This window comes from Acipenser ruthenus, chromosome 38, assembly GCF_902713425.1.
Source record: "Acipenser ruthenus chromosome 38, fAciRut3.2 maternal haplotype, whole genome shotgun sequence".
NCBI lineage: Eukaryota > Metazoa > Chordata > Actinopteri > Acipenseriformes > Acipenseridae > Acipenser > Acipenser ruthenus.
In genome coordinates, this window is record NC_081226.1 from 2762283 (window position 1) to 2787740 (window position 25458).

General features: G+C 35.3%; 1 protein-coding gene across 7 annotated transcripts; it reads left to right on the top strand.

Moving 5' to 3' along the window:
* LOC117419290 (uncharacterized) lies at positions 1–22522 on the top strand. 7 transcript variants are annotated; one of them, XM_059009233.1, is made up of 24 exons: positions 1–163; positions 2120–2158; positions 2661–2699; positions 5814–5855; positions 6574–6609; positions 7157–7228; positions 7679–7735; positions 8436–8471; positions 9227–9259; positions 10850–10921; positions 11477–11518; positions 12149–12220; positions 13416–13517; positions 14464–14520; positions 15043–15105; positions 16038–16100; positions 16594–16653; positions 17744–17806; positions 18237–18293; positions 18872–18934; positions 20306–20368; positions 20609–20671; positions 21091–21153; positions 22110–22516. In XM_059009233.1, exons 1-24 carry the CDS (start codon positions 82–84, stop codon positions 22118–22120), a joined length of 1350 nt encoding a protein of 449 aa, XP_058865216.1. In that variant the 5' UTR covers positions 1–81; the 3' UTR covers positions 22121–22516. The 7 variants fall into 7 exon arrangements, with proteins under 7 accessions (XP_058865216.1, XP_058865218.1, XP_058865217.1 ...); XM_059009235.1 differs by lacking the exon at positions 21091–21153 and having other exon boundaries at positions 22110–22522; XM_059009234.1 differs by lacking the exon at positions 14464–14520 and having other exon boundaries at positions 22110–22518.
* Positions 22523–25458: the final 2936 nt, after the last annotated feature.

The window sequence follows — 25458 nt, forward strand, 5'->3', positions numbered from 1 at the left end:
TAAAAGTGGAAGGAAGTTTCTGAGACTGTCTTGTCTTTTACTGTTTCTCGTGGGCTACTAAATATTAAAGTAACTGAAACAATGAAGGTGATGCAGTCAATTTATACATTCGTGTTCTTTATAACATGTCTACAGGTGGCAACATTTTCAGAGGACACAACCGGTAAGCTCTTTCCTTCCTTCTTTATATAGTCTTTAACTACTCATGGTAATTATATAGTAATTACACTGACAAATCCACTGTGTAAGTAATGTGTTGCTACAATGCAATTAACGAGATGTGGGATTAGGAGATCACCTTTGATCAATCTCCTCTACATTTGCTTTTTATTTATTGCTATGTATTTAATTGAATTATTATTTTTAGTTTGTTTGGCAGACACATTAATCAACACTGATGGTTTTGCCGCCTCTGTTTCTTTTAAAAAAAAAAGAGAACTTCAGAACATCTACTGAACTATAACTAAAGAGATGGTTAGCAGAACCAATGGATATTTGCAAACATTACTATTCTAATATAACAAAAGCTGTGATCAAATTAATGTTGTTCTTTTTCATAAGTGACCGCATACATACCTGCTGTAAGTGGACAGTATATAAATATCATAGTCCGGTGTAGGGCTAGAAAGTTGCACACTGTCAGAATGTAGTACGCATATCCGAAAATGCCAGAAAATGATATACATTGTCAATGCTGCGACTGACTACTGCACAAATCACTACGAATCGTATATGTTTACAATTTTAGATAAACCAATTTGTTGCTCATCAGTTAAAGTCACATGCATTTGCTGAATTGTGAACAAAATGATAATAAAAATAACTTTAAGGGCCAAACTCAGCACATCGTACCCGTTTCAGACGGGTGCTTCCTTGTTTTCTGAGTTAAAATCATTTGCACATACCCGGATAAGCGCAGTACACGGTGTAGCATGTTTTAACATATAACGCAAAATAACACCACACCAGTATTAGGTTTTTATTCGGTAGATGGGTAGATATATATGAAAAACAGTGTTACAGATCTGTGGTGAAAGATTTGTTTCCTGGTAGATTTGGAAAGGGTTTTTTTATTGAAATAGACATGTAATGATGGGTAATTTGCACAGAAAGACTGCTCACCCTGTATTTGCCAATCTTTTTAGCTCTGTTCCATTTTCTAATTTGGAATTGATAGTTGTTCCATTAATCAGCATTGATGAAGTTGGTCTCTCTGTTTTTCTCAAGAAACGAGAACTTCAGAACATCTACATAACAGACTGAAAGTTCCACTCTAATGTAACAAAAGCCAATATGATTTAAAGAAATTCATATTTTCAGTTTTTTTCCAGAAATGATCGCATACATTTCTGCCATAAATGGACAATATATAAATATCATATTCCAGTACAGCATTTTTATTAGATAGAAAATATATGAAAAATATTAATTAGGTTGAGAAATTAAAATAGAAAGATGGTGAAAAAAGCAATATGTCTTTCGGTGAAAAATAATAACATATTTTAATCAAAAACCACTTTTTGAGAAAACAAAAGTGAGAAGTTAAGGCTTGATGACATGCTTGATGAAACCACAACAGACTACCTCAAAAAAGCCATGTCAGTTCAGAGCTTTCTTTAATCTGGTATGCTGCCTTGTGTAATTGTTTTTAAAGAGAAGTGTTTGTTATAATGCCCTTCTTTCAATCCAGCACATATACGAGCTACATGCAGTAGGGGAAATAGTGAGATTTACTTTATTACTTTAAAATAAATGACTTTATTTCATTAGCTTGTGTAACGAGCAGTGTGAGTGATATTTTTGTGCCCTGTCAGTTAGAAGAGATGAGGTCAATAAGCTCTAAAACCACAAATGCAGACGAGCCTGGCTGTTTTGCATAGTGGTTAAGACGCTTGCTTGTGGTGTGTGGGGGCGCTGATTCACACTCCAGCCTCAGTCCTGTTATAGTGGAACCACTCTAAAAAACTGTACTACTGGCTGCTGTCAGCTTTACCTTAATATTCCACAAGATGGCGCCACTAGAACTAGTTCAGGGATGCACACATGGCAGTTATTTTGTTATGTTTTTATTTTATTTTATTTTATTTAACTTGGACAGTCACATTTACCTTCTTTTTAGATGAGGTTGGTTACCTTATAAACCCTGCAAATGAAGAATGTAAGTTATTTATTTCCTTCTTTCTTTGAATGACTGGGAACTTACAGTCATGATATTGTAATTACATTGTAAAGACAAAGCAACATGTGCAATTACAGTGTACTGACACAAGATATTTGCAGCTGTATCCATTTTTTATTTTCAAATTTGCATTGTAACCACACAACTCTGCTGCATGTTGCTACAATGCGTTAGCATACTGTGGAAAATGATGCTTAACAAAAATAAGGTTGCTAAAGTAATTAGTTTGACTCAATGGAAAAGTGCCAAAGTTTTGTGAAAATTCAAACTTGAAGTTTTTATATAGTCAATTTATTAAAAATCTTAGAGAGGGAATACAAAATAATCTCTCTGATGCATCACTTAATGTCAGCATTAAGTGATGCATCAGAGAGATTATTTTGCATTCCTTCTAAGATTTTTAATACCATCTTGTAACCGGTTATTTTGTTGTTTAATCTTGCATGCAACTTGTGGACAGTCACATTTATCTTCTTTTTAGATGAGGTTGATAAAGACACAAACCCTGCAAATAAAACATGTAAGTTATTTATTTCCTTCTTTCTTTGAATGACTGGGAACTTAGAGTCATGATATTGTAATTACATTGTAAAGACAAAGCAACATGTGTAATTACAGTGTACCGACACAAGATATTTGCAACTGTATCCATTTTTTATTTTCAAATTTGCATTGTAACCACACAACTCTGTAATTACTGCTGCATGTTGCTACAATGTGTTAGTATACTGTGGAAAATGATGCTTAACAAAAATAAGGTTGCTAAAGTAATTAGTTTGACGCAATGGAAAATTGCCAAAGTTTTGTGAAAATTCAAACTCGAAGTTTTTACATAGTCAATTTATTAAAAATCTTAGAGAGGGAATACAAAATAATCTCTCTGATCACTTAATGTCACCTCTTCAGACAGCACCTGTAGAACTCCTCTTTTCCCTCTGGACACGTTATCACTCTTCCTTAAATGCGCTTTACTTGCTCTTATCTGCTCCCTATTTTACTGCATTTAATCCTGTACTTTAGAGTACTGTAATCTGTCATAAGTGTTATTTAATCTGTATTTTGTATTTAATTATATCCTGATGTAACTACACTATGTAACACAATTTTTGTTCCTGGGTAGTAAGTGTTATTTCCTAATTGCTTTTGCCTGAAAAGTATAGAAAATGGCTATTATTCCCCACAAACTTTGCTTTTGTGACCAGGACAGTGATATTTTGAAATTTACTTATTTCCAATGAGAAAACGGGCAAATTTGTGTCTTTTCGTTCACATAAAATCAGAAGAAACAACATATGAATCCAAATTAACATGTATTTATACTAAAGTAATACAAAAATGACTACAAAAGATTTAGAAGTGAGTAGTTTTTCGAGATTTACGATTATACTGTAAATCACTTTCACGAATCAGCCCCCAAATGTAGTCTCCCATCATGTTCTCGTTATACTGTCCTTGGTAGCGGCGTTCAAAGTCCAGTATATCCTGGTGGAAGCGCTCGCCTTGCTCCTCCGAGTACGCTCCCATGTTCTCCTTGAATTTATCAAGATGAGCATCAAGGATATGATCTCTGAGGGATATCCTACAGCCCATTGTGCCGTAGTTCTTCACCAGAGTCTCAACCAGCTCCACATAGTTTTCGGCCTTGTGATTGCCCAGGAAGCCCCGAACCACTGCGACAAAGCTGTTCCAAGCCGCTTTCTCCTTACTAGTGAGCTTCTTGGGGAATTCATTGCACTCCAGGATCTTCTTTATCTGTGGTCCGACGAAGACACCGGCTTTGACCTTTGCCTCAGACAGCTTAGGGAAGAAGTCTTGAAGGTACTTGAAGGCTGCCGACTCCTTATCTAGAGCTCTGACAAATTGTTTCATAAGGCCCAATTTGATGTGCAGTGGTGGCATCAGCACCTTCCGGGGGTCCACCAGTGGCTCCCACTTGACGTTGTTCCTCCCCACAGAGAACTCGGTCCGCTGTGGCCAGTCCCGCCTGTGGTAGTGCGCCTTGGTGTCCCTGCTGTCCCAAAGGCAAAGATAGAAGGGAAACTTGATAAAACCGCCTTGGAGACCCATCAGGAATGCCACCATTTTGAAGTCTCCTATGACCTTGATGCCATCTCAGAAAAATGCAGATATGTATCCACTTAGGCAGCTGGAACTAAACTGAACTGGTGGGCTTAAGGACCTTGTATTTATACTACTATTTATATTACTGGAAAGTTCTAGAAGTTACTCCAAGTTTGCTCAGCACTGAATCTATCTGGAATGTTCTGGAAAATAGGTAAATTTCAAAATATCACTGTCCTGGTCACAAAAGCAAAGTTTGTGGGGAATAATAGCCATTTTCTATACTTTTGAGGCATAAGCAATTAGGAAATAACACTTACTACCCAGGAACCAAAAAAAAAAAAAAAATGTGTTACACTGTGCTATCACTGTCACTGTTATCTGCTCCGTTATTGAATCGTATTTTGTCATATACTTGTATTTGCTAGAACCGAAGTGATTGTATTTTATCTTGCTCTTAATTGTATTAATACTTGTACTGTGATTCTTGAAATGTATTTTAGTTTACGACTGTAAGTCGCCCTGGATAAGGGCGTCTGCTAAGAAATAAATAAGAAGAAGAAGAAGAAGAAGAAGAAGAAGAAGAAGAAGAAGAAGAAGAAGGAAACAAACCATTTCACTCTATGCCCATATATGGTCATGCTCACTTATCTTTTTCCTCCCTCTTGAATCCGCAACGAGACAGATAGACCGTGCGTAGGTATCCCAGAAAACATCATAATCCTGAACAAACTTCTCCATTGTTGCTTTGTATATTCGTGCAATTGTTCTAGTTCAAAGGTTGGTCACACTTTTTTATTCCAACACTAACACAATACAAACAACTCATATGCATGCTTGCATTTCACTTTCTAAGCAACCTACTTCTGACACAATTGCGCTACTTGCTTTCTCAATTCCACTGTACTATCTGCAGATACCTTTCTCTCGGATAACTGTGCACTCGGGGCAGTGTTTAATTCCTTCACCCACATCTCTACACGTATCTTTATGTCGTATACATTCTTTTTGAAATTCCTCAAACCTTCGCTCTATCTCATTTTTGCCCTGCAGCCTCATCAGCAGAACATTCACACGTTTCTCCTTATTTTTACTCATTTCATTTCTTAATACATAACATTTCTCTAACCATTTCCAAGAATCTGATTTGGATTGCGCAGATCCACACGGACCTTCCTTACAGTGCTTTGCAACGTATTCAGTTACCCACTCCATGTTCCTTTATCGGGAAATCTTATTTCCCGATGTTTTCGTGTTTTATACCAATAGCACTTTTTAATTCACGATTGTATGAATTTGTATCACAGCTTATTGTCAATTGCTGTGTGTGCCTGGAAAGGATTTGCTCCTTTCTCTATGGATTGGATTTACACCAATATCTGGTTATTAGGTTACAGAAGCAATCCCTTATTGAAATACAGTGTTAAACAGTTTTAAGAAATGAGCAAGACTGAGCCTTCTGATGCATTATCACAAAGTTCAGGGTGTTGAAGTTACTATGAGAGTTTAAATGTGATGTATTTACTATACTGTACAGACTGGTTGAAGTGAATTTTATTCTTTCCACATGCAGTGGTTACAGATACGGACAGTAACAATGCTTCAAGGTCCCAAGGTAAATGCAGATCAGAGCACTTTGCTGACATGATGTAGTATGTTATTAAACATATACTGTATATATATATATATATATATATATAAAATGAACTATCATATTAAATGCTGACAATTAACAAATCATAGAGATCAACAAAGAGGAGTTTCATACTGTGCCATTTATTGGGGTTTGATTGTGTTAATATACTGTGAAAAATGATGCGTAACAAAAAGATAGTTCTTAAAGTCATTCATATGCCACACTCTCCAAACAAATTCTTGTGTGTTTGACCATTATCATTAGTAAATTGATTTAATTTTGTTATCATCAAACAAAATATATTCAAATACATCTACAGTATATTCAGATATTTCTCTATATATGTGTGTATTACCGCTTGAAAGTTTGAGAAATTCAATTCATTCACATAAAGGTGTACATCGCAAGCAATTTAAAGATTTATATTTAATCGAATTAAACTTGTCTGTTTGTCAAATAAAAGCAAACACCGTGCAGAAAAGAGAGAAAATCAATTCTAATGTGTTACCTTGAAGAAACCCTAGCCTGCAACAAAACCATGTCACTGCACAAACAGCACATATTCACATTTTATTTCAAGTAGGTCAGTGTATATTAAAAATATAATCAAAGAAATATATATTTAAATACATTTACAGCATTTCATATGTTTTTTTTTTTCTTATGGGTTGAAATGTATCAATATTTTTGTCTTTAGACAATTCTGTGTCTATTGTACACCAAACTTCCAAAGGTAAGTCAAGATTCTTAAAATTCATATATTTCCCCTACAGATACAGAAAAGGTGTTTTATTGAAATACAGTTAAACAGTTTTAAGGAAAGTTTTAAATAGAGGAAGGCAGAGCCTTCTGATGCATCATCACAGAGCCCACTTTGCCACACTCGCCAAACAAAGGTCTGTGAAAATTCAAAGTTAGTTTTTTTTTTTTTTGTCATTGTCAGTTGGGTGTTGACCATTATCATTAGTAAGCTGATTTAATTTTAAAAATATCAAACAAAATATATTCAAATACATCTACAGTATATTCAGATATTTCTCTATGTGTATATTAAAGATGTGCTTGGCAGTCATGTGGGCACTGAGATCTGCCATTGATCTCCAGTCCTCCTGAATCAGTGCATTGATTGGGCATTTCAAACTGGGAAGAAAACAGGGGCAAACATCTGATTGGGAAAATCCAGCGAGACCATCACCTTTTACATGTGGCCAACACACTCTGTGCTAAACTCTCTTGAGCAAATACATCTGACATTAAAGTTTGAAATTTTTACTTTTCAGCTACTTCAACAACAACTGCAGCAAAAACAACAAAACTAACAGAACCTACACAGAATAGTGAATCAACCACAAGTAAGTACAGCTCTGATCACTCCATTGCCATTTCAAATCACTACTAATTTATACTAATGAAATCACAAGTAACAATTACCAAGCATTCCCTCTTACACGGGTGATAGATTTAGCTCTGCATAAGGGTTTGGTGCAGCTGTGTTCTTGATTAGGTTTATAATGCTATTATCCAAAGTTAATAACCAACAGCTGGTAAGTTTTAACATGGGATCATTCTTTACAGAATAATTTTGTATTGTACACCTTCTTTTAGAATGTATTCTCTTTTTGTTTCCCTATTGTTTTGAACGCCACAGTGACCTCTGCCGTAAGTTAAAGACACTGTCACTTATTATAAGATATGTAAAGTACTGGCTCACATTTTAGGGCCCACCTACTTTTTGTCCCGTAATTCTTGATGTGGCAATAATCATGGCTGTTGACCATAGTGATCGAATGTTTACTTTACAGCTACTTCAAGAACAACTGTAACAAAAACAACACATATATTGAATGAATCAACCACAGGTAAGTACAGCTCTGATCACTCCATTGCCACTTCAAATCACTACTAATTTATACTAATAAAATCACACGTAACAATTAACAAGCATTCCTGCTTACACGGGTGATAGACTTAGTCTCTCTTTGTGTTGGTGCTGCACTATTGCCCGCGAGCACAAAGGGAATAAACCAAACTAAAAAAAAAACCACAAATATTTGTAACTACTTGATAAAGAAAAAAAACCAAACAGATTATGAATAACGAATGGAAGGAAAGATCTGATCCCTCCATTGCAACTGTGCAGTCTTCAATTAGCACATTACCACTTGAAAGCTTGAGAAATTCAATTCATTCACATATAGGGTCGTATTTTTAAGCTGTACAGCACGAGTAATTTAAAGATTAATTTTTAAACGAATGAAACTTGACTGTTGTTAAATAAAACCAAACACCATACAGAAGTGAGAATTCTAAGGTGTTACCTTGAAGAAACCCTAGCCTGCAACAAAACCATGCCATTGCACAAACAGCACATATTCACATTTTTTGGAAGTAGGGCAGTGTATATTAAAAATATAATCAATATATATATATATATATATATATATATATATATATATATATATATATGATTCAAATACATTTACAGTAATTTCCCATATTTCAGTATATTATATAATTTTTTTCTTATGGGTTGAAATGTATCAATATTTTTGTCTTTAGACAATTTATTGTATACTGTACACCAAACTTCCACAGGTAAGTCAAGATTCTTAAACTTCATATATTTACCCTACAGATACAGAAAACATGTTTTATTGAAATTATAGTTAGACAGTTTTAAAGAAAGCTTTAAAGAGAGGAAGACAGGGTCTTCTGATGCATTACCACAGAGCCCAAAGTGTTGAAATTACTAAGAGGGTGTAGATCAGATGTATTTAATGTACTGTAGAGATTCTTTGTAGTTCAACAGCCACATTTATTTTCAGCTAAGAATAACAATGATAACACATCAAACATTTATTGAAAATAATAACAGCAAGTTCTTTCTTTCCTTCTTTCTTTGAATAACTGGACACTTACAGTAATGATATTGTAATTACACAGTAAAAACAAAACATCAAAGCCTTCTAAAGAACATTTGAAAATGCAGAGTTAAAGCTGTGTTATAAACGGCTGCTTCCTGGTACCTTTCCACTTCCTGTGTCAGGCTCACTCCTACGGTCTCCTGGGAGTGAGGTCACACAATGCAGGTTACCTGAAGCACAGGAAGTGATGCTATACGGTAGGTAGAATAAAGTTAGAACAGATGAATCAGCTGTGCAAAGATCAATTGAAAAGAGTTTTATTGAAATAAAATATTAAACCGTTTTATGAAAAGAGCAAGATTGGGCCGTGTGATGCATTATCACAAAGTTCAGGGTGTTGAAGTTACTTTGAGCGTTTAAATGTGATGTATTTACTATACTGTAAAGATTGGTTGAAGTGAATTTTCTTCTTTCCATTGATTACAGATACGGAGAGTAGCAGTGACTCAAGTTTCCAAGGTAAATGCAGATCAGAGCACTTTGCTGACACTATGGAGTATGTTATTAAACATAACATTTTGTTATATATATAATGAACTACATTAAATTAAATATAATATAAATATGAATTAATATGATTAACAAATCATAGGGATCAACAAAGAGGAGTTTCGTACGGTGCCATTTATTAGGGTCTGATTGTGTTAATATACTGTGAAAAATGATGCATAACAAAAAGAAGGTTCTTAAAGTAGCTAATTTCCAAACAAAATTTGGTGAAAATTCAAAGTCACAAAGTTTTTAAATAGTCAATTCTTGTGTGTTTGAACATTCTCATTAGTAAGTTGATTTAATTGTTAAATATCATCAAACAAAATATATTCAAATACATCTAACAGTATATTCAGATATTTCACTGTATGTATCTACTGTATCTACAGTCAACCTCGGTCAACTTGACCGGTGGATAACTTGACACCTTCGCTTAATGTCATTGCCGTTGCACAAACAGTATACTTTATTTTATTGTACTCACTTAGATAAGAACATGTTAAATATAATCAAAGAAATATATATTAAAATACATTTGCAGTATTTTCAGGTATATCAGTAAATCACAATGTTTTTCTTATGGGTTGAAATGTATCAATATTTTTGTCTTTGTACGATTCAGCAACGGCTACTATACACCAAACTTAAGTAAAGATTCGTAAACTTCATATATTTACCCTACAGATACAGAAAAGGTGTTTAATTGAATATATAGTTAAACAGTTTTAAGACAAGTTCTAAAGAGGTTCTTAAAGTCATTAATTTGCCACACTCCAAATAAAGTTTTGTGAAAATGCAAAGTCACAAAGTTTTTAAATAGTCAATTCGTGTGTGTTTGAACATTATCATTATTAAGTTGATTTAATTTTGTTAAATATAATCAAACTAAATATATTCAGATAGTATATTCAGATATTTCACTATATATATTTGTGTACTTGTGTTACCTTTTTCTTTTTGATTTTACACTTTTTGGTACATAGCAGTTTTCATTATTAAAGTATATATACAGTTGCATACAAAAGTATTTGGGCAGTTAAAAAAAAAAGAGAGAAAAACCACAAAAAGTGATTTCTCTCATTTCTAAGTGTTCTATTGAAAGATTAAAGTAGAGATTCAGCTTTATAATAAAACACAAAATTATTACATAGCATGCATACAATGAAAATAACACACAAACTCATTTCATACTTTGACAAAAGTATTTGGGCAATCAACATATTTCGTATGAAACCCATTTTTGTTGGTAATTTCTGTTTTTTGTGAACAATTATTTTTTTTATCATTTCTTTCTTTTCCCCACCCCTTGGGAAGAGAGAAATGGAGGAGACAGTAGAGACCAAAACATACCCGAGCAATACAGAAAAACATCAATATATCAAGAGCCATAATATCGGCAGCAGTATCCCATACTGGCATAGTGTTAGAGGTGGCTAAGTGTAGTGGAGCCAAAAGCCCAGCGAGACCATGACCTTTTACATGTGGGCAACACGCTCTGTGCTATACCATCTTGAACAAATACATCTGATATTAAAGTTTAAAATCTTTACTTTACAGCTAATTTAATAATAACTGCAGCAAAAACAACAAAACTAACAGAAACTACATCGAATAGTGAATCAACCACAAGTAAGTACAGCTCTGATCACTCCATTGCCACTTCAAATCACTACTAATTTATACTAATAAAATCACACGTAACAATTAACAAGCATTCCTGCTTACACGGGTGATAGACTTAGTCTCTGTTTGTGTTGGTGCTGCACTATTGAGATGCACCTGTGCTGGCCCTGACTGCGAGCACAAAGGGAATAAAAAAAAACAAAACATAAAACACAAAAAATATTTGTAGCTACTTGATAAAGAAATAAACCCCAACAGATTATGAATAACGAATGGAAGGAAAGATCTGATCCCTCCATTGCAACTGTGCAGTCTTCTATTACCACATTACCACTTGAAAGTTTGAGAAATTCAATTCATTCACATATAGGGTCGTATTTTTAAGCTGTACAGCACAAGTAATTTAAAGATTAAATTTAATTTGCCACACTCTCAAGACTGGGTCTTATGATGCATTATCACAAAGTTCAGGGTGTTGAAGTTAATATGTGGGTTTAAATGTGATGTATTTACTATACTGTAAAGATTGGTTGAAGTGAATTTTCTTCTTTTCACATGCAGTGATTACAGATACAGAGAGTAGCGGTGATTCAAGTTCCCAAGGTAAATGCAGATCAGAGCACTTTGCTGACATGATGTAGTATGTTATATATATATATATATATATTTAAAAATATACAGTATATATAATGAACTATCATATTAAATGTTGATAATTAAGAAATCATAGGGATCAACAAAGAGTTTTGTTCGGTGCCATTTATTGGGGTCTGATTGTGTTAATATACTGTGAAAAATGACGCGTAACAAAAAGACTTCTTAAATTCATTCATCTGCCACGCTCTCCAAACAAATTCTTGTGTGTTTGACCATTATCATTAGTAAGTTGATTTAATTTTGTTAAAAATATCATCAAACAAAATATATTCAAATACATCTACAGTATATTCAGATATTTCACTATATTTGTGTGTGTGTGTGTGTGTGTGTGTGTGTGTGTATGTTAAAGATGTGCCTGGCTATCATGTGGGCACTGAGATCTGCCATTGATCTCCAGTCCTCCTGAATCAGTGCATTGATTGGACATTTCAAACTGGGAAGAAAACAGAGGCAAACATCTGATTGGGAAAATCCAGTGAGACCATGACCTTTTACATGTGGCCAACACGCTCTGTGCTAAACTCTCTTGAGCAAATACATCTGACATTAAAGCTTGAAATCTTTACTTTACAGCTACTTCAACAACAACTGCAGCAAAAACAACAAAACTAACAGAACCTACACCGAGTAAAGAATTAACCACAAGTAAGTACAGATCTGATCACTCCATTGCCACTTCAAATCATTACTAATTTATACTAATAAAACCACAAGCAACAATTAACAAGCATTCCTGCTTACATGGGTGATAGACTTAGTCTCTCTTTGTATTAGTGCTGCACTATTGATACGGAACTGTGCTGGCCCTGACTGCGAGCACAAAGTGAATAAACTAAACAAAAAAAACATAAAAACACAAAAAATATTTGTAGCTACTTGATAAAGAAAAAAAAAACCCAACAGATTATGAATAACGAAAGGAACGAAAGATCTGATCCCTCCATTGCAACTGTGCAGTCTTCAATGAGCACATTACCACTTGAAAGCTTGAGAAATTCAATTCATTCACATATAGGGTCGTATTTTTAAGCTGTACAGCACAAGTAATTTAAAGATTAATTTTTAAACGAATGAAACTTGGCTGTTTGTTAAATTAAACCAAACACCATACAGAAGTGAGAATTCTAAGGTGTTACCTTGAAGAAACCCTAGCCTGCAACAAAACCATGCCATTGCACAAACAGCACATATTTGCATTTCTTGGAAGTAGGGCAGTGTATATTAAAAATATAATCAAATATATATATATATATATATATATATATATATATATATATTCAAATACATTTACAGTATTTTCCCGTATTTCAGTATATTATATAATTTTTTCTTATGGGTTGAAATTTATCAATATGTTTGTCTTTAGACAAATTTTGCTTTGTTTACATGGAGGAGGAGAGAGTCCACTCCACAGGATAACTGCTACAGAACCCTTCAACTGCCACGTTGCTGTTTGTGTACTCGGGCTGACACATCTTTCGTTAGATTTCTTAATACACGGATCACTATACTGTACTCAAATGCAAGACGCAGGCCATTTTTGAGAAGAAAAAAATTGGTTTAAAAAGTGTATCTGAAATTTGAAGGAATACGGTACATTACCACTTAAACCGACTTCCCAAACCTGGTTCTGGGACTCCACTCTCTTCTGGTTTTCATTCCAACTGAGCTCTCAATTAATTCACTACATCCTTAATGTAACTAATAATTTGCTTCATTTGACCATTTTTAAAATCATATGGGAAGTGTAATAACAACTCTGAATGAACAACTCTGTCCTTTTATGTGTGGTTTTATTTATTTTAATTATTTTATTTATGTTTTTTTTTTGCAATTTTAGTTATACACTATGTAATCTATCCAGTTGCATTTGCTGTTGCATTTGCGGTTGTCTTCATTCTTGGACTACTTGTATGCCGGAGAATAAGATCTTGGAGGAAAGGTACGCTTTCTTGAACTGTGGTCTAAATACCAAGCCTCTAAGACTAATATGTAATGCATTTCAACACCAGAGGCCTGGGTACAGATCTGGGGGACTGGTGGTGCAAACGCAATGTGTTTTTATTTACTAGCCTCTAATGCTTTATCACCTGAGCAGGGTTCAAACCTGGATTATCAAGTCACAATTAAAATGTGGTCATTGTCTTTACTCTGCACAGTAGAAAGTTGCATAATCCACATTATATATCAAATGCCACTATACAAGTTAGTAAAATAATTCAGACTCTTTTCTACAGAGAAGCCCAAGACTAAATGCAGGGCTGCAAATCGACATTTTTACTAAAAAAAAAATGTGCTAAATGATCAAACCCTGCCCTAATCAAGCACCCCCTCCCCCCTATTCAATTAGTTTTTGAGGATTATTATTTGTTTATTTATCAGACACCTTTATCCAAGGCGACTTACAAAGACTAGGGTGTGTGAACTATGCATCAGCTGCAGAGTCACTTATAATTACGTCTCACCCAAAAGACGGAGCACAAGGAGGTTAAGTGACTTGCTCAGGGTCACACAATGAGTCAGTGGCTGAGGTGGGATTTGAACCCGGGGACCTCCTGGTTACAAGTCCTTTTCTTTAACCACTGGACCACACAGCCTCATATAATTGGTCTGGACTAGTCACATGACCCGCCGGTGGGTCATGTGACTAGTCCAGACCAATGATGGTTGCTAAAATAATAATGTAATGTGTCTACTGGTGCTACCCTGGCACGCCATAGCGTGAAATTGAAATGGCAGACAGGGTAAGGACTGAGGCAATCTCTTGCCTCTTCACTGCTGCCTGCCAGCTCTGTACCTGTCTGTAGCCAGCTCCATTGTCTCTCACATGTCATGGGCGTTGAATTTAAAAGCACACCTTTTTTTATTTTTTACATGTTATTTCCCAGGTTTTGAAGGTGACACAGATTACGCATTGGTGCAGCTACCAAAACCAGCTGATAACGGTACAGTACTGAAAATCATTGTTTTCTTAATGCTTTTCATGTTTCTAAACGCAGATAGGGGTAATTATCACTAATACTAACATCAACGTTTGAGATTGATCTAATAACGAAGGGCACTTGTATTGAATATAAAGTAATTATTGTGTAGTTACTTAGTAAATACATGGGTACTTACACATCATTACAATGCATTATGCATAGTTACAATGTACTTAACATGTAAATCTTTTTGCACTGATATATGTAAGAACACAATTGTATCAGAAAATGGTTAGATTTAGGGTGAGGGGGTAGGGTTAGGTTTAGCGTTCAGGTTTTGATTAGGGTTATATCATGCAAAAAAATGTACACATTAAGTACATTGTAACTGTGCATAATAACATTGTAATTATGTGTAAGTAAGCATGTAGTAACTACTACGTAAATGCATAGTAATTAGAGACACTACAGGTAAAATGTTACTGAATATTTTTAAAAAATGATTCTTTTTCCTGAATTTCTAAACACAGTTTCTTCTTGCAGATGCTGAGAACCAACAGGAACCTGACTATGCAGTTGTGATGGAACCAAAAATATCTGAAAATGGTCCATCTTGTCTTTTTATTTAGTGTGTGTGTGTGTGTGGGGGGGGGGGGGGGTACAGCTATGGCCAAAGGTTTTGCATCACCCTATAGAACTAATTTTACTTCATGAAGTCGACTGAAACCTGCTGAATAATGTTACATTAACATATTTAATTACATATTGCTTTGTAGTTTTCCATGTACTTAACAAAAAAAAAAAAAAAAACTGACGACAAGTGAAAAATGTGACATTTTGAAACATCCAGTAGATTTTTGCAATATCATTTTGTAGTTTTTTTGATTACATGATGTTAAAAAAGATCTAAATTATGTTCATATAGTTTTTTTTAAAGATATCTTAATCCTAAAATTCTAGGTGATGCAAAACTTTTGGCCATAGCTGTACAATTCTAAGTATATACTTTACCTTAGTAAATCATTGCCAAAGGGAACCTGCAAATCGCTCACACAGAGTTCAAAATGATTCATCTTCATTCTTCAAGCGTGCACTAGCTGAAGCACATGAAACCACGAGGCAATAATTAAATAATCTGTAATTATAGAATCCTTTTACACCGCAGGCTTTAATTACATACAAAGAATGCACAAGATAGCACCTTAACAATAAGAGTTAGCCCTCTGACACATATAAAAATACATTTCAATCTCAGTTTTTGAATTTCAACTTTCAGCACATCCCATATCCCATATGAAAGATTAAAAAGCAAGCAAAGTTTTCTGAAATACAGTTGCGAGTGCAGTAAATAGATTTTAAAACATTCCTTTTACACCACAGACTGGCTATTTCAAAGCAGTTACAAAGCCTTAGAGAGACAACGGGAATTGCTGAACTAATAAAATAAACAGAAGGACTTTATATAAATGCAGCCATGTGAGATTTCGAGATCTCTGAAACAGCATCTAAGACGATCATTTTGTTTTTTTCACTTCCAGAAAATCAGGAAAATAAGGACTCTGACTATGCCCTTATCCAGGAACCAAAAGTCGCTGAACAAAGTAAGTTGACTGACAAATTGAAAAATTTCAAAATCTAACATGAAATAATACTGTACTACTATTATGGCTTCCGGTAGACTTTTTTCGCGATATCATTTTGTAGTTCCTTTGACATGATGTTAAATAAAAGATCTAAATTACGTTAATATATTTTTAATTAATTCTCAATCCTAAAATTCTAGGTGATGCAAAACCTTTTGCCATAGCTGTAGATTTAACATCATACTTGATAGGAAATGTGGCTCTAATATCTGTGGTGCCTGATTATCGCTGAATACTCTTGTGTTGTGTCTAACCTGTAAGCAAAGCAAGTCAGGTCTGTCATACAAAGAGTCAAATGGTAATCACTCTAATATTTCAATCTCTGCTACATTATAACATTATCCCTGGGGCACATTTAAAGCAGTGTGAACCAAGGTTGTAACGTTAATTTTCTTCCCTTGTATTAACACTTGCAACATTATCACAGCCCACCCTTCTGTTGTGTTTTCAGATTGCCCGGCTAATATAGACTCGGATTATGCAGTTGTGGACCTAAACACAGATGAAAAAAGTAAGTATTCTTTTCATTTTAAATAATTTGGTTTAAGAAACTCCAGAAAGTATCAAACTAGGTTCTTGCACAGCAACCAAAAGCAATGGTTTTGCTTTTTTTTTTTTTTAATTCCAAGCTCAAGAATGTAGTTTCTGAGCCATCTTTCAATTATAAAGAACTTAGGAAATGTCACACTGGGAGGATTATAACTACAGTAAAACATGTACTGTCAACCACTATTCAATTACAAACGGTATGGCTAATGTCTTCACAGGATGTCTTTCCACATATGAAAACAGCATACAGTATTCATTAATTTTTCTAAGAAAAGGAGCATGTGACATTCTGTGGCCACAAGAGGGCGCTACAGCATTACATGCCGTGCAGTACCTTATATGATAGCATAAATACTGTATTGTATTTTGTCGTTTACCCTTAATTAATATCCCTGCTGTTGCTTATCACATTTCGAACCAAATATGACTGGTTACATTTTGGAATCCCTTGAGGTTATATGAATTACTGTTTGACTTCTTAAGTCTTTTAATAGAATCATCTGTTGTTCATTATAACGTGGACAGCATTCTTGTGCTGTTCATTTCAAGTGGAGATGTGATATTGCAGCCAACTATAGACAGCAGTGCACTGGAGGGTTGTGTGGTTTGTATATCCCAGTGCACACCTTGTCATGGCTTATTGCTTAAGCATGAAGGGTTCCTTATAGAGCCTAAATACAGCAAGGGTCAGAGAGGAGGACTGGCACAATCACATGGTTCTTTATACAGAGCACTCTGGAAGAAGAACAGCTACAGACTCCTGCATAACATTGCAGTTTACACTTTCTCTAAGGTTTTACCTCTTCTTTAGCTTCAGTGGCATTCTCCCCACTTCTCTTATGATCTCAGCCTCATCAAATCTTAGTTAAAGCCTTATAAGGCTGAGTTATGTGTGCTGAAGCATTTCCTGGCTTGCTTTTGTGGGTGCACTCTTAACACGTTTTATTGTAAGGTGTTTCTCTTTTGTTAATGAATGGCTCTACAAGCTGAACCCACACTGTTATTTGAATGTAATTTGTTGGAATAAATAATGTTGTATGCCACACTTTCAGAAGCACCAGACAGTAAGGACTCTGACTATTCTCTTGCACAGGCACCAAAAGTTGCTGTCCAAGGTGAGTTGCTGTTTTTCATCACTTTTTCACTGTGTTCTACTCCAAAATGTAATATCACACCACTCAGTTAATGTTAAGTTTTTACAGTAGAGTACCAAGTTTTCATGTTACCTCTCTAACCCTGTCTGACCATTAGGAAGAGGGCTTCCTGTAAAAACTAAATTCAATTTACATAACTGTTGTGCTAGCTGTGACCACAAGAGGGAGTTGAGGCCTCCCTGAAGACGGAAAATGTCTACCGGAAGCCATAATAACAGTAATTTTTAGATTTCAAAGAGTCAGTTTTTCTTTAAATATATGGAAAAACTACAAAGCGGTACTTAATTCAATATGATAACGTGACGTTAGTTAATTCTATAGGGTGATGCAAAACGTTTGGCCATGTGGCACATGTTCAGTCTCAGATCAATGAAATTGTTCTATTTTTCAGTATTTGACAGCAGTAATGACTACGCAGTTGTTCAGAAACCAAAAGCAAATGAAAAAAGTGAGTTTACTTTCTTACATTTTTTAGTTAATAAAATTAAACAAAACTGTGACAAAAGTTTCGACTATAAATGTCTTCGCTGTTTATATCCTTTTGTTTAATATTGCCTCCACCCCCAAATTGATGACAATCTCTGTGTGTATAGTATACTGTTTTATGCACATATTAGACAAACTTGCATAGGTCTGAATCTGTGAATTGTCACTAAGAATAGTTCATTATATAGGCATGGGAGGGTGTAGGATTAAGTTAATAGAAGGTGAGGTAAATAGGAGAATGAAATAAAGTAAACCGTGTCAATTGTATAGCTAAGAGAAAGGTTACATTTTAAGGTGTGTACTTTTGGTGATTACTGAAGTGTGTAATCTCCCCTAATCTGACACTTGACCTGAGTCTGAGCTGGCTATTTCAAAGCAGTTACAGAGCCTTAGAGAGGCAACAGGAATTGCAGTTTAGTGCTGCACTAAACAATCCAATAACGTTATATAAATGCAGCCATGGGAGATTTCATTTGAATGTACAACACCCGAAACAGCATCTTTTCTAAGATGATCATTTTGTTTTTTTTACACTTCCAGAAACTCCGACTCCAAAGGACTCTGACTATTCCCTTATCCAGGAACTGGAAGTTTCTGAACAAAGTAAGCTGACTTAAAGACTGGCTGGCATTCCTTCACTGTTTCAATTCTTTAGACAGTGGACAGTTCTATTGACATGCATTTCAATTGGTGGCCAATATTATTAAGTATTATTGAAACATGTATATGGGCCATGTTCACAAAGCCCTTTCCACAGCCATATAAAAAAAAATGCTGATAAAGAACTTGCAAGAAACAACTAAGGCACGTGTGCAAGCTCTTAAATTAACTCCTGAGTAATTACATTTATAACATCTTTGTAACATCTGTTTTTATTATTTTGGAAAACAAATGGCATTAACTTTGCATGGTGGTAAATGCTTTGTGATATGGCACATTCACTATGCCCACATAACATCTAAGTATGTACAGTATGGCATACAATAATGTTAACATATTGTGAATGCATCATACAATTCTTATCAGATATATTTCTGTGTCTGTGTGATAATTATGTGTCGGTTGTAAACCGCGGTGCAGTCCTAAATCTGAAGGTACTGGAATTCCACTAAATTTTCTTAAACAAGAATTATTATACAAATAGGTGATTGTGAACGTGTGCGTGGCAGTGCGTTGGTGTAGGGGTGATGCAGGTGCTCCAAACAGGGACAAACAGAGTTCAAAGTTCAAGCTCTTTTATTTTTACTTGTTCTGGTCAGCTTGACCGGTTTAAATAATAATGCTGGCTCTACCCAACTGTGGGTATTGCCAGCGTCAAAACCAAGGGGTTGCAGTCCTGAAATAATAATAACGAACACAGACACAAGACACAAACACAGATACGTCTCCGGACAGTGCGTGCTGTCAGTGCAGGTGCGGTGCTGGAAACAGTGGTGCTGGTGTGTGTTCAGGTGCAGTGCAGTCTGGGTTTATTTCTGGCATAAATCGGCAGCTCCCAGATCCGTATTTAGCCTTCTGGAGAAGACAACCACACACAGTTAGAACACAAAGCAACACTTCACTCACGTTTGAACAGTCCTCGTTTCCTCCCATTAACCACAACAAAGGAACCGATTACGGCATCATGCCCCCCTAAAGTACCCTAAGCCCCGCCCTCTCTGATAGCTAGTTCAATCACGTCTCCTCCATCTTGTCAGAATGCTTACGTGACTGTGTGTGTTAGTGGCTTCGTCTGTGTTTGGGTCCACAGTCATAGTCAATGCACGGTTGCTGTCGTCTTTCTCAGCATTTTCAGTCTTCTTAAAGAGGTAGTTTGTAATAGAAGAAGTTCTTAATGCTCTTTTTATTGCATTTGGTGGACTACTGACTCAGACAGTTGTGCAGGAGATTTGTTATTTAGCTTGCCTGTTTTGCGAGTTCAGGCTTGACTACACCACTGGTTTTAATTTAATTTAACTTATTTTGAATTTTCAGAGTCAGAGGACAGCAAAGATTCCGACTATGCAGTTGTTCAGAAACCAAAAGTAGACAAGCAAAGTAAGTGTCTTTCTTTCTTCCGTTAGGTCTGTTCAACTTAACTTGCACATAATGTGAAGTCACAAAGCATGTCTGAGCTGGTCTATTTCAAAGCAGTTTGAGAGACAGCCTTCAAGAGGCAACTTTCATTTACTGGTGACCTGAAAACTGTAATAAACATGTATATGTACGATTTAATTAATATGCAATCCCCAGAAAGGCTCCATCTTTTCTAATAGTGTATAATTTTGTGTTTTTCAGAAGCTCTGGATAATAAGGACTCTGACTATTCCCTTGTGCAGGCACCAAAAGACGCTGAACAAAGTAAGTATTATTATTATTATTATTATTATTATTATTATTATTATTATTATTATTATTATTATTATTATTATTATTAATAATAATAATAATAATAATAATAATAATAATAATAATAATAATAATAATAATAATGGATATTAAATTCATTGAAATGTACCGTACCAGTCATAAGTCTGATCCCACCACTAAAAATAATTTTAAGTGCTCAATTGTAAAGAAATCCAATGTTTCTCATTGTACAACACTACAAACTACACATCTCCTGAAATAAATGCACCTTTAACGTCCTAGATTGTTATGCAAAACAGTCCTTTGGTATTAATAAAAAAGATACATTAAAACGACCATATTTACATAGCTATCTACCTTTTATTGGCTGTTCGTCTTTTAGTGTTTAACTTTGTATTTTACACTTCCAGAAGCTCCAGATCATAAAGACTCAGATTATTTCCTTGTGCAGGCACCGAAAGGCACAGAACAGAGTAAGCTGACTCTCTTCTACGTTTGCCATGTCCACATTACATCTAATCATGCTTGAAATACCTGTACAGTTCGTAAGAAGCCAAAAATACTGTAGGTCAACAAACTAAGATTGATAACACTTTACATTGTGTCTCTAATTGTTCTGTAGTTAGAGTAGTTACATAGTAAATACATGTGTACTTACATGTAATTGCAATGTTATTATGCATTGCTACAATGTACTTAACATGTACATCTTTTTACATGATATATGTAAGTACACAATTGTATCAGAAAAGAGTTAGGATTAGGTTTAGAGTTTGGGTTAGTGGGGTTAGGGTTAGGTTTAGAGTTCGGGTTCGAGTTAAGGTTAGGGTTAGGGATAGGATTAGGGTTATATCATGCAAAAAGTGTACACATTTTAACTATAACATTGTAATGGTGTAAGTACACATGTATTTACTAAGTAACTACTATGTAAATATACAGTAATTAGAGATATTTAATATAAAATGTTACTGTAAGCTTTTGGGTAACTTCCATGGTTTTCTGTTCCATGTAATTATATCAGGTGAAAAAAAGTTTTTTATTCACAAGGTGATTTCCATCTTATTGCACAGCAGTATGAGAATGAATCAATATAAGATGGGTATTCATGCCATAAGAAAACAATAACATGACAGGGTATTCAAATATGGTTGAAGAAAAGTACAGTTAAACAGCCCAGGCATGCAGAATTTGTACCACCTTTGAACAACCTGGAGTGTGTTATTGCACTTATAAAATGGCACCCAACGCCAGACCAATCCCTCCACTGGTTGTCAAGGGAACCAGATAAAGTGGTTCTGAAAGTTTCAAGCAGTGCTGGTATAGTGACATATTCACGCAGGTTGGAATGCTTGTTAGCCAATGAGATTGCTCCCTCTATTCTTGCCATTTTATAACCTAAAGTACTAACTTCTTTTCTGAATTCCAGAGGAAAACTGAATGAAGAATTGCACCAGGAAACGGAGTCCCTAGAAGACTGCCTATAACTAATTTCCGTTATTATTACTCACATATTTGAATGCAGATTTTAAGGATTGTGTTTCTTTCATTAATTATAATAAGTTTGCGTATCATAAAACCATTTTTCAGCTATTTTAAAATGGTTAAAGTGTTCTAATTTATTACAGTTTGACCTAAGAATCGTTTTTTAAAAAAAAAAAAAAAAAGTTATTGTAAATAGATCTTGTAATAAATATATTTTTGGAACATTGCTCAACACTTTTTTGTTTGATCCTCAAGGACAACCTTTGTATGCACATTTTGAATTTTGTGAGCTTTTGCAGTGTCAGTGCAGAAAACATGCTACATATTAAAAATATACAAACAAAGCGTGTCTTTCATTTCTTTTTAGATTTGTTTTTGGTGCTTGTGAATGAGCTGTTCATGCATTGAAGGGGCTATGGTAGTGGCTACAAACAGCCGTGTTGGTGTTGGTATAGTGCCGTATTGTACATGGGGTTATGCTGACTGCTGGAGCCTGTATCAGGGGTTTTGATGGTTATTAGTGCTGGTATGCAAACTACTTGTGTAGGGTTTTAAAAAGGGTATTTGGAGCTCAACCTCAGCATTGAGGAAGGCTGCTTGAGGTCAAAACACCATAATCAATGAAAATAAAAATAAAGAGATGAAGAAATTCTGACATTCATTTTTGTATGAGTGCGTCCATCCCAAACGCTAACAGTGTGTGTCTCAGTAAATAGTGAATGATAACACCACAGGCTTCGGCTCAATTTCAACAAAACTTTATTGACATTACTGAACAGACAAAAAGTAAACACCATAGTACATTCTGACTATTTTCCCCTCTTACACAAACCTCCACGGAATTCTCACGACTCCCTCAGACCACTCACAAACTCAAGTATGCATTTCCAATGTCTTTGTATAATAATACTATCATTTCAACAGAAATAAACAGCGCTTTTACCTTCCAGCTCTACCCATATTGACTCGCTTTTGTTAGTAGTCTGAGATAAATCAATGTTTTTTTTTTTTTACTTCTAGCTCATCCCTAACATATAGAGCTATACCTCCGCCTCTCCTATCTAGTCAATCTTTTCTGAATCGTTTATAACCCTGTATATGGAATTATTTTCCATCTTCAGGACTAAGCCAGGTTTCTGTAATCCTAACACTGTCACACTTTTCAGTTGACACGTGTGCTTAGTTTAAATCCTATCACAGCCATATTAGGTCAGAAGCTATGCATAGTTTTAATTTGTGGTTTAAACTACGATAAAGATACAGAAATAGCTGCTGCTTCTTAGAAAACCAGGTCACCCTTTGAACTGATTGCATTTTCTTCATCTTCAGCATAGATTACTGCAATAGCCCGTCAGCTGCGTACTGTACAAGGAAATGAGTAACACAATAGATTGCTGTATCATTCACCTCCAACAAGTGTTGAGACAGACACATACAGACATGCAGACGTGCAGACTAACTGGGGGTGGACCATTCCTCCCACTACTCAGACCCCTTGCTTCCTTGTTCAAGTATCCCTGAACAGATCTTTCTCCCATCTTCAGTTATAATTTGAAAGAACCAGCTGTCCATTGAGTGCAGTGATACTCCAAACCCTTCAACGTTGCATCAGTTTTGGCAGCCAGCATTGCAGAAACACATTTATTCTTTAAGGTAAAATAAACCTATTTCCCACCCAGTTTTCCTGCATTGGTTGAAAACAGGTCATATTTGGAGTGGCGCTGCACATGGGGCGGTATGCTTATAGACTTTTGTATGTGTTTGAAAATGATTGGGATGATTGTCTAAAGAGTGTTGTTTCGAATAAAACCACACAGGAACTGAAAAATAACACCATCTGCTTTACAGGAAACCTGTACTTTGTGTGGCTCTTCTGTTGGCCTATTTCACATTTTTGTGTAAAGGAATGTCCATGCCAGCTGAATCTATTTTTTTATACCAATGGAGAGACACCACTGTGTTGTTTTTTTTCCAACAACAAAACAACACCTATCTCCGTTTGGAGATCTGCCTTCACTCTTCCCCCTTTATCTATCTCATCCACTGGGTATCTAAGCTACCTACCAGTTTTAAACTTGTTACACCGTATCCTTTGACACCATCCAACTTCTCATTTTTCCACAAAGTCTAACCGCCACCACCATAAGCCTCCCCTAGATCGACCCTGAACAAAGGAAACAATTTCCTTTCATTGTCATCCAGTCCAGCCACTTACAAAACTAACACCTCTTAAACACTTGCAGCCGTGCTGGTTTACATTTCAATTAAACCCTACGCACTCCTGGACCTTGTAGTTTCTTTGGTGGCTGCCATTTTTGTAGACCGAATTAACTACAACTCCCGCATTGTCTCTTGGGAGGTGTAGTCTTTCCCTGCTCAATCTGGCACTTTCCAGTTCCATGGTCCTGTATACTGTAATATGCTATGACCCACATATTTGCCATTTGTGAACAGCCCACGTCTATAGTCACATTATGCAAAGTGTTACTGCTGTTTGTTTTTTTTTATGGCGGGGTGGTTCACATCAGTATTTAGGTCTTCATTGTTTAAAAGGTTTTTTTCTAATTTTATAACTAAGGAGCAGATTCAATCTAAAATTGTGTTGGAGCTCTGCTATATCGCCAAAATAATACTTAGGAGATAATTATTATAAAAGGTTATATGTATGTGTAAAATAGACAATTATATTGTGTTGTGTTTTACTATTGTCAGGACCAGGGTTTAATCTGTAAACAAAAAGGTACTGGATCTTATACACCTAATGTCCTGACCTTGGGGTACAACAAAAACACATTTTATTTTATTATTATTATTATTATTATTATTATTATTATTATTATTATTATTATTATTATTTCTTAGCAGACACCCTTATCCAGGGCGACTTACAATGGTTACAAGATATCACATTATTTTTACATACAATTACCCATTTATACAGTTGGGTTTTTACTGGAGCAATCTAGGTAAAGTACCTTGCTCAAGGATACAGCAGCAGTGTCCCCACTGGGGATTAAACCCACAACCCTCCGGTCAAGAGTCCAGAGCCCTAACCACTACTCCACACTGCTGCCCCAGCCCCAGTTCTTACTGATAGTCACATAAAGGTACCGGATCTGGGATCCAGTGGGATCCAACCAAATTAAACCCTGATCAGGAGAAAATAATGATTCCTAATAGATCAATCGAAGTTGCAAGCTGAGCTGGTATGGTGAAATATCATCATTTATGGAGCCCTTGATTGCTCCCTCTATTCTTGCTGTTGTATAATGTAAACTACGAAGCCACCTCTT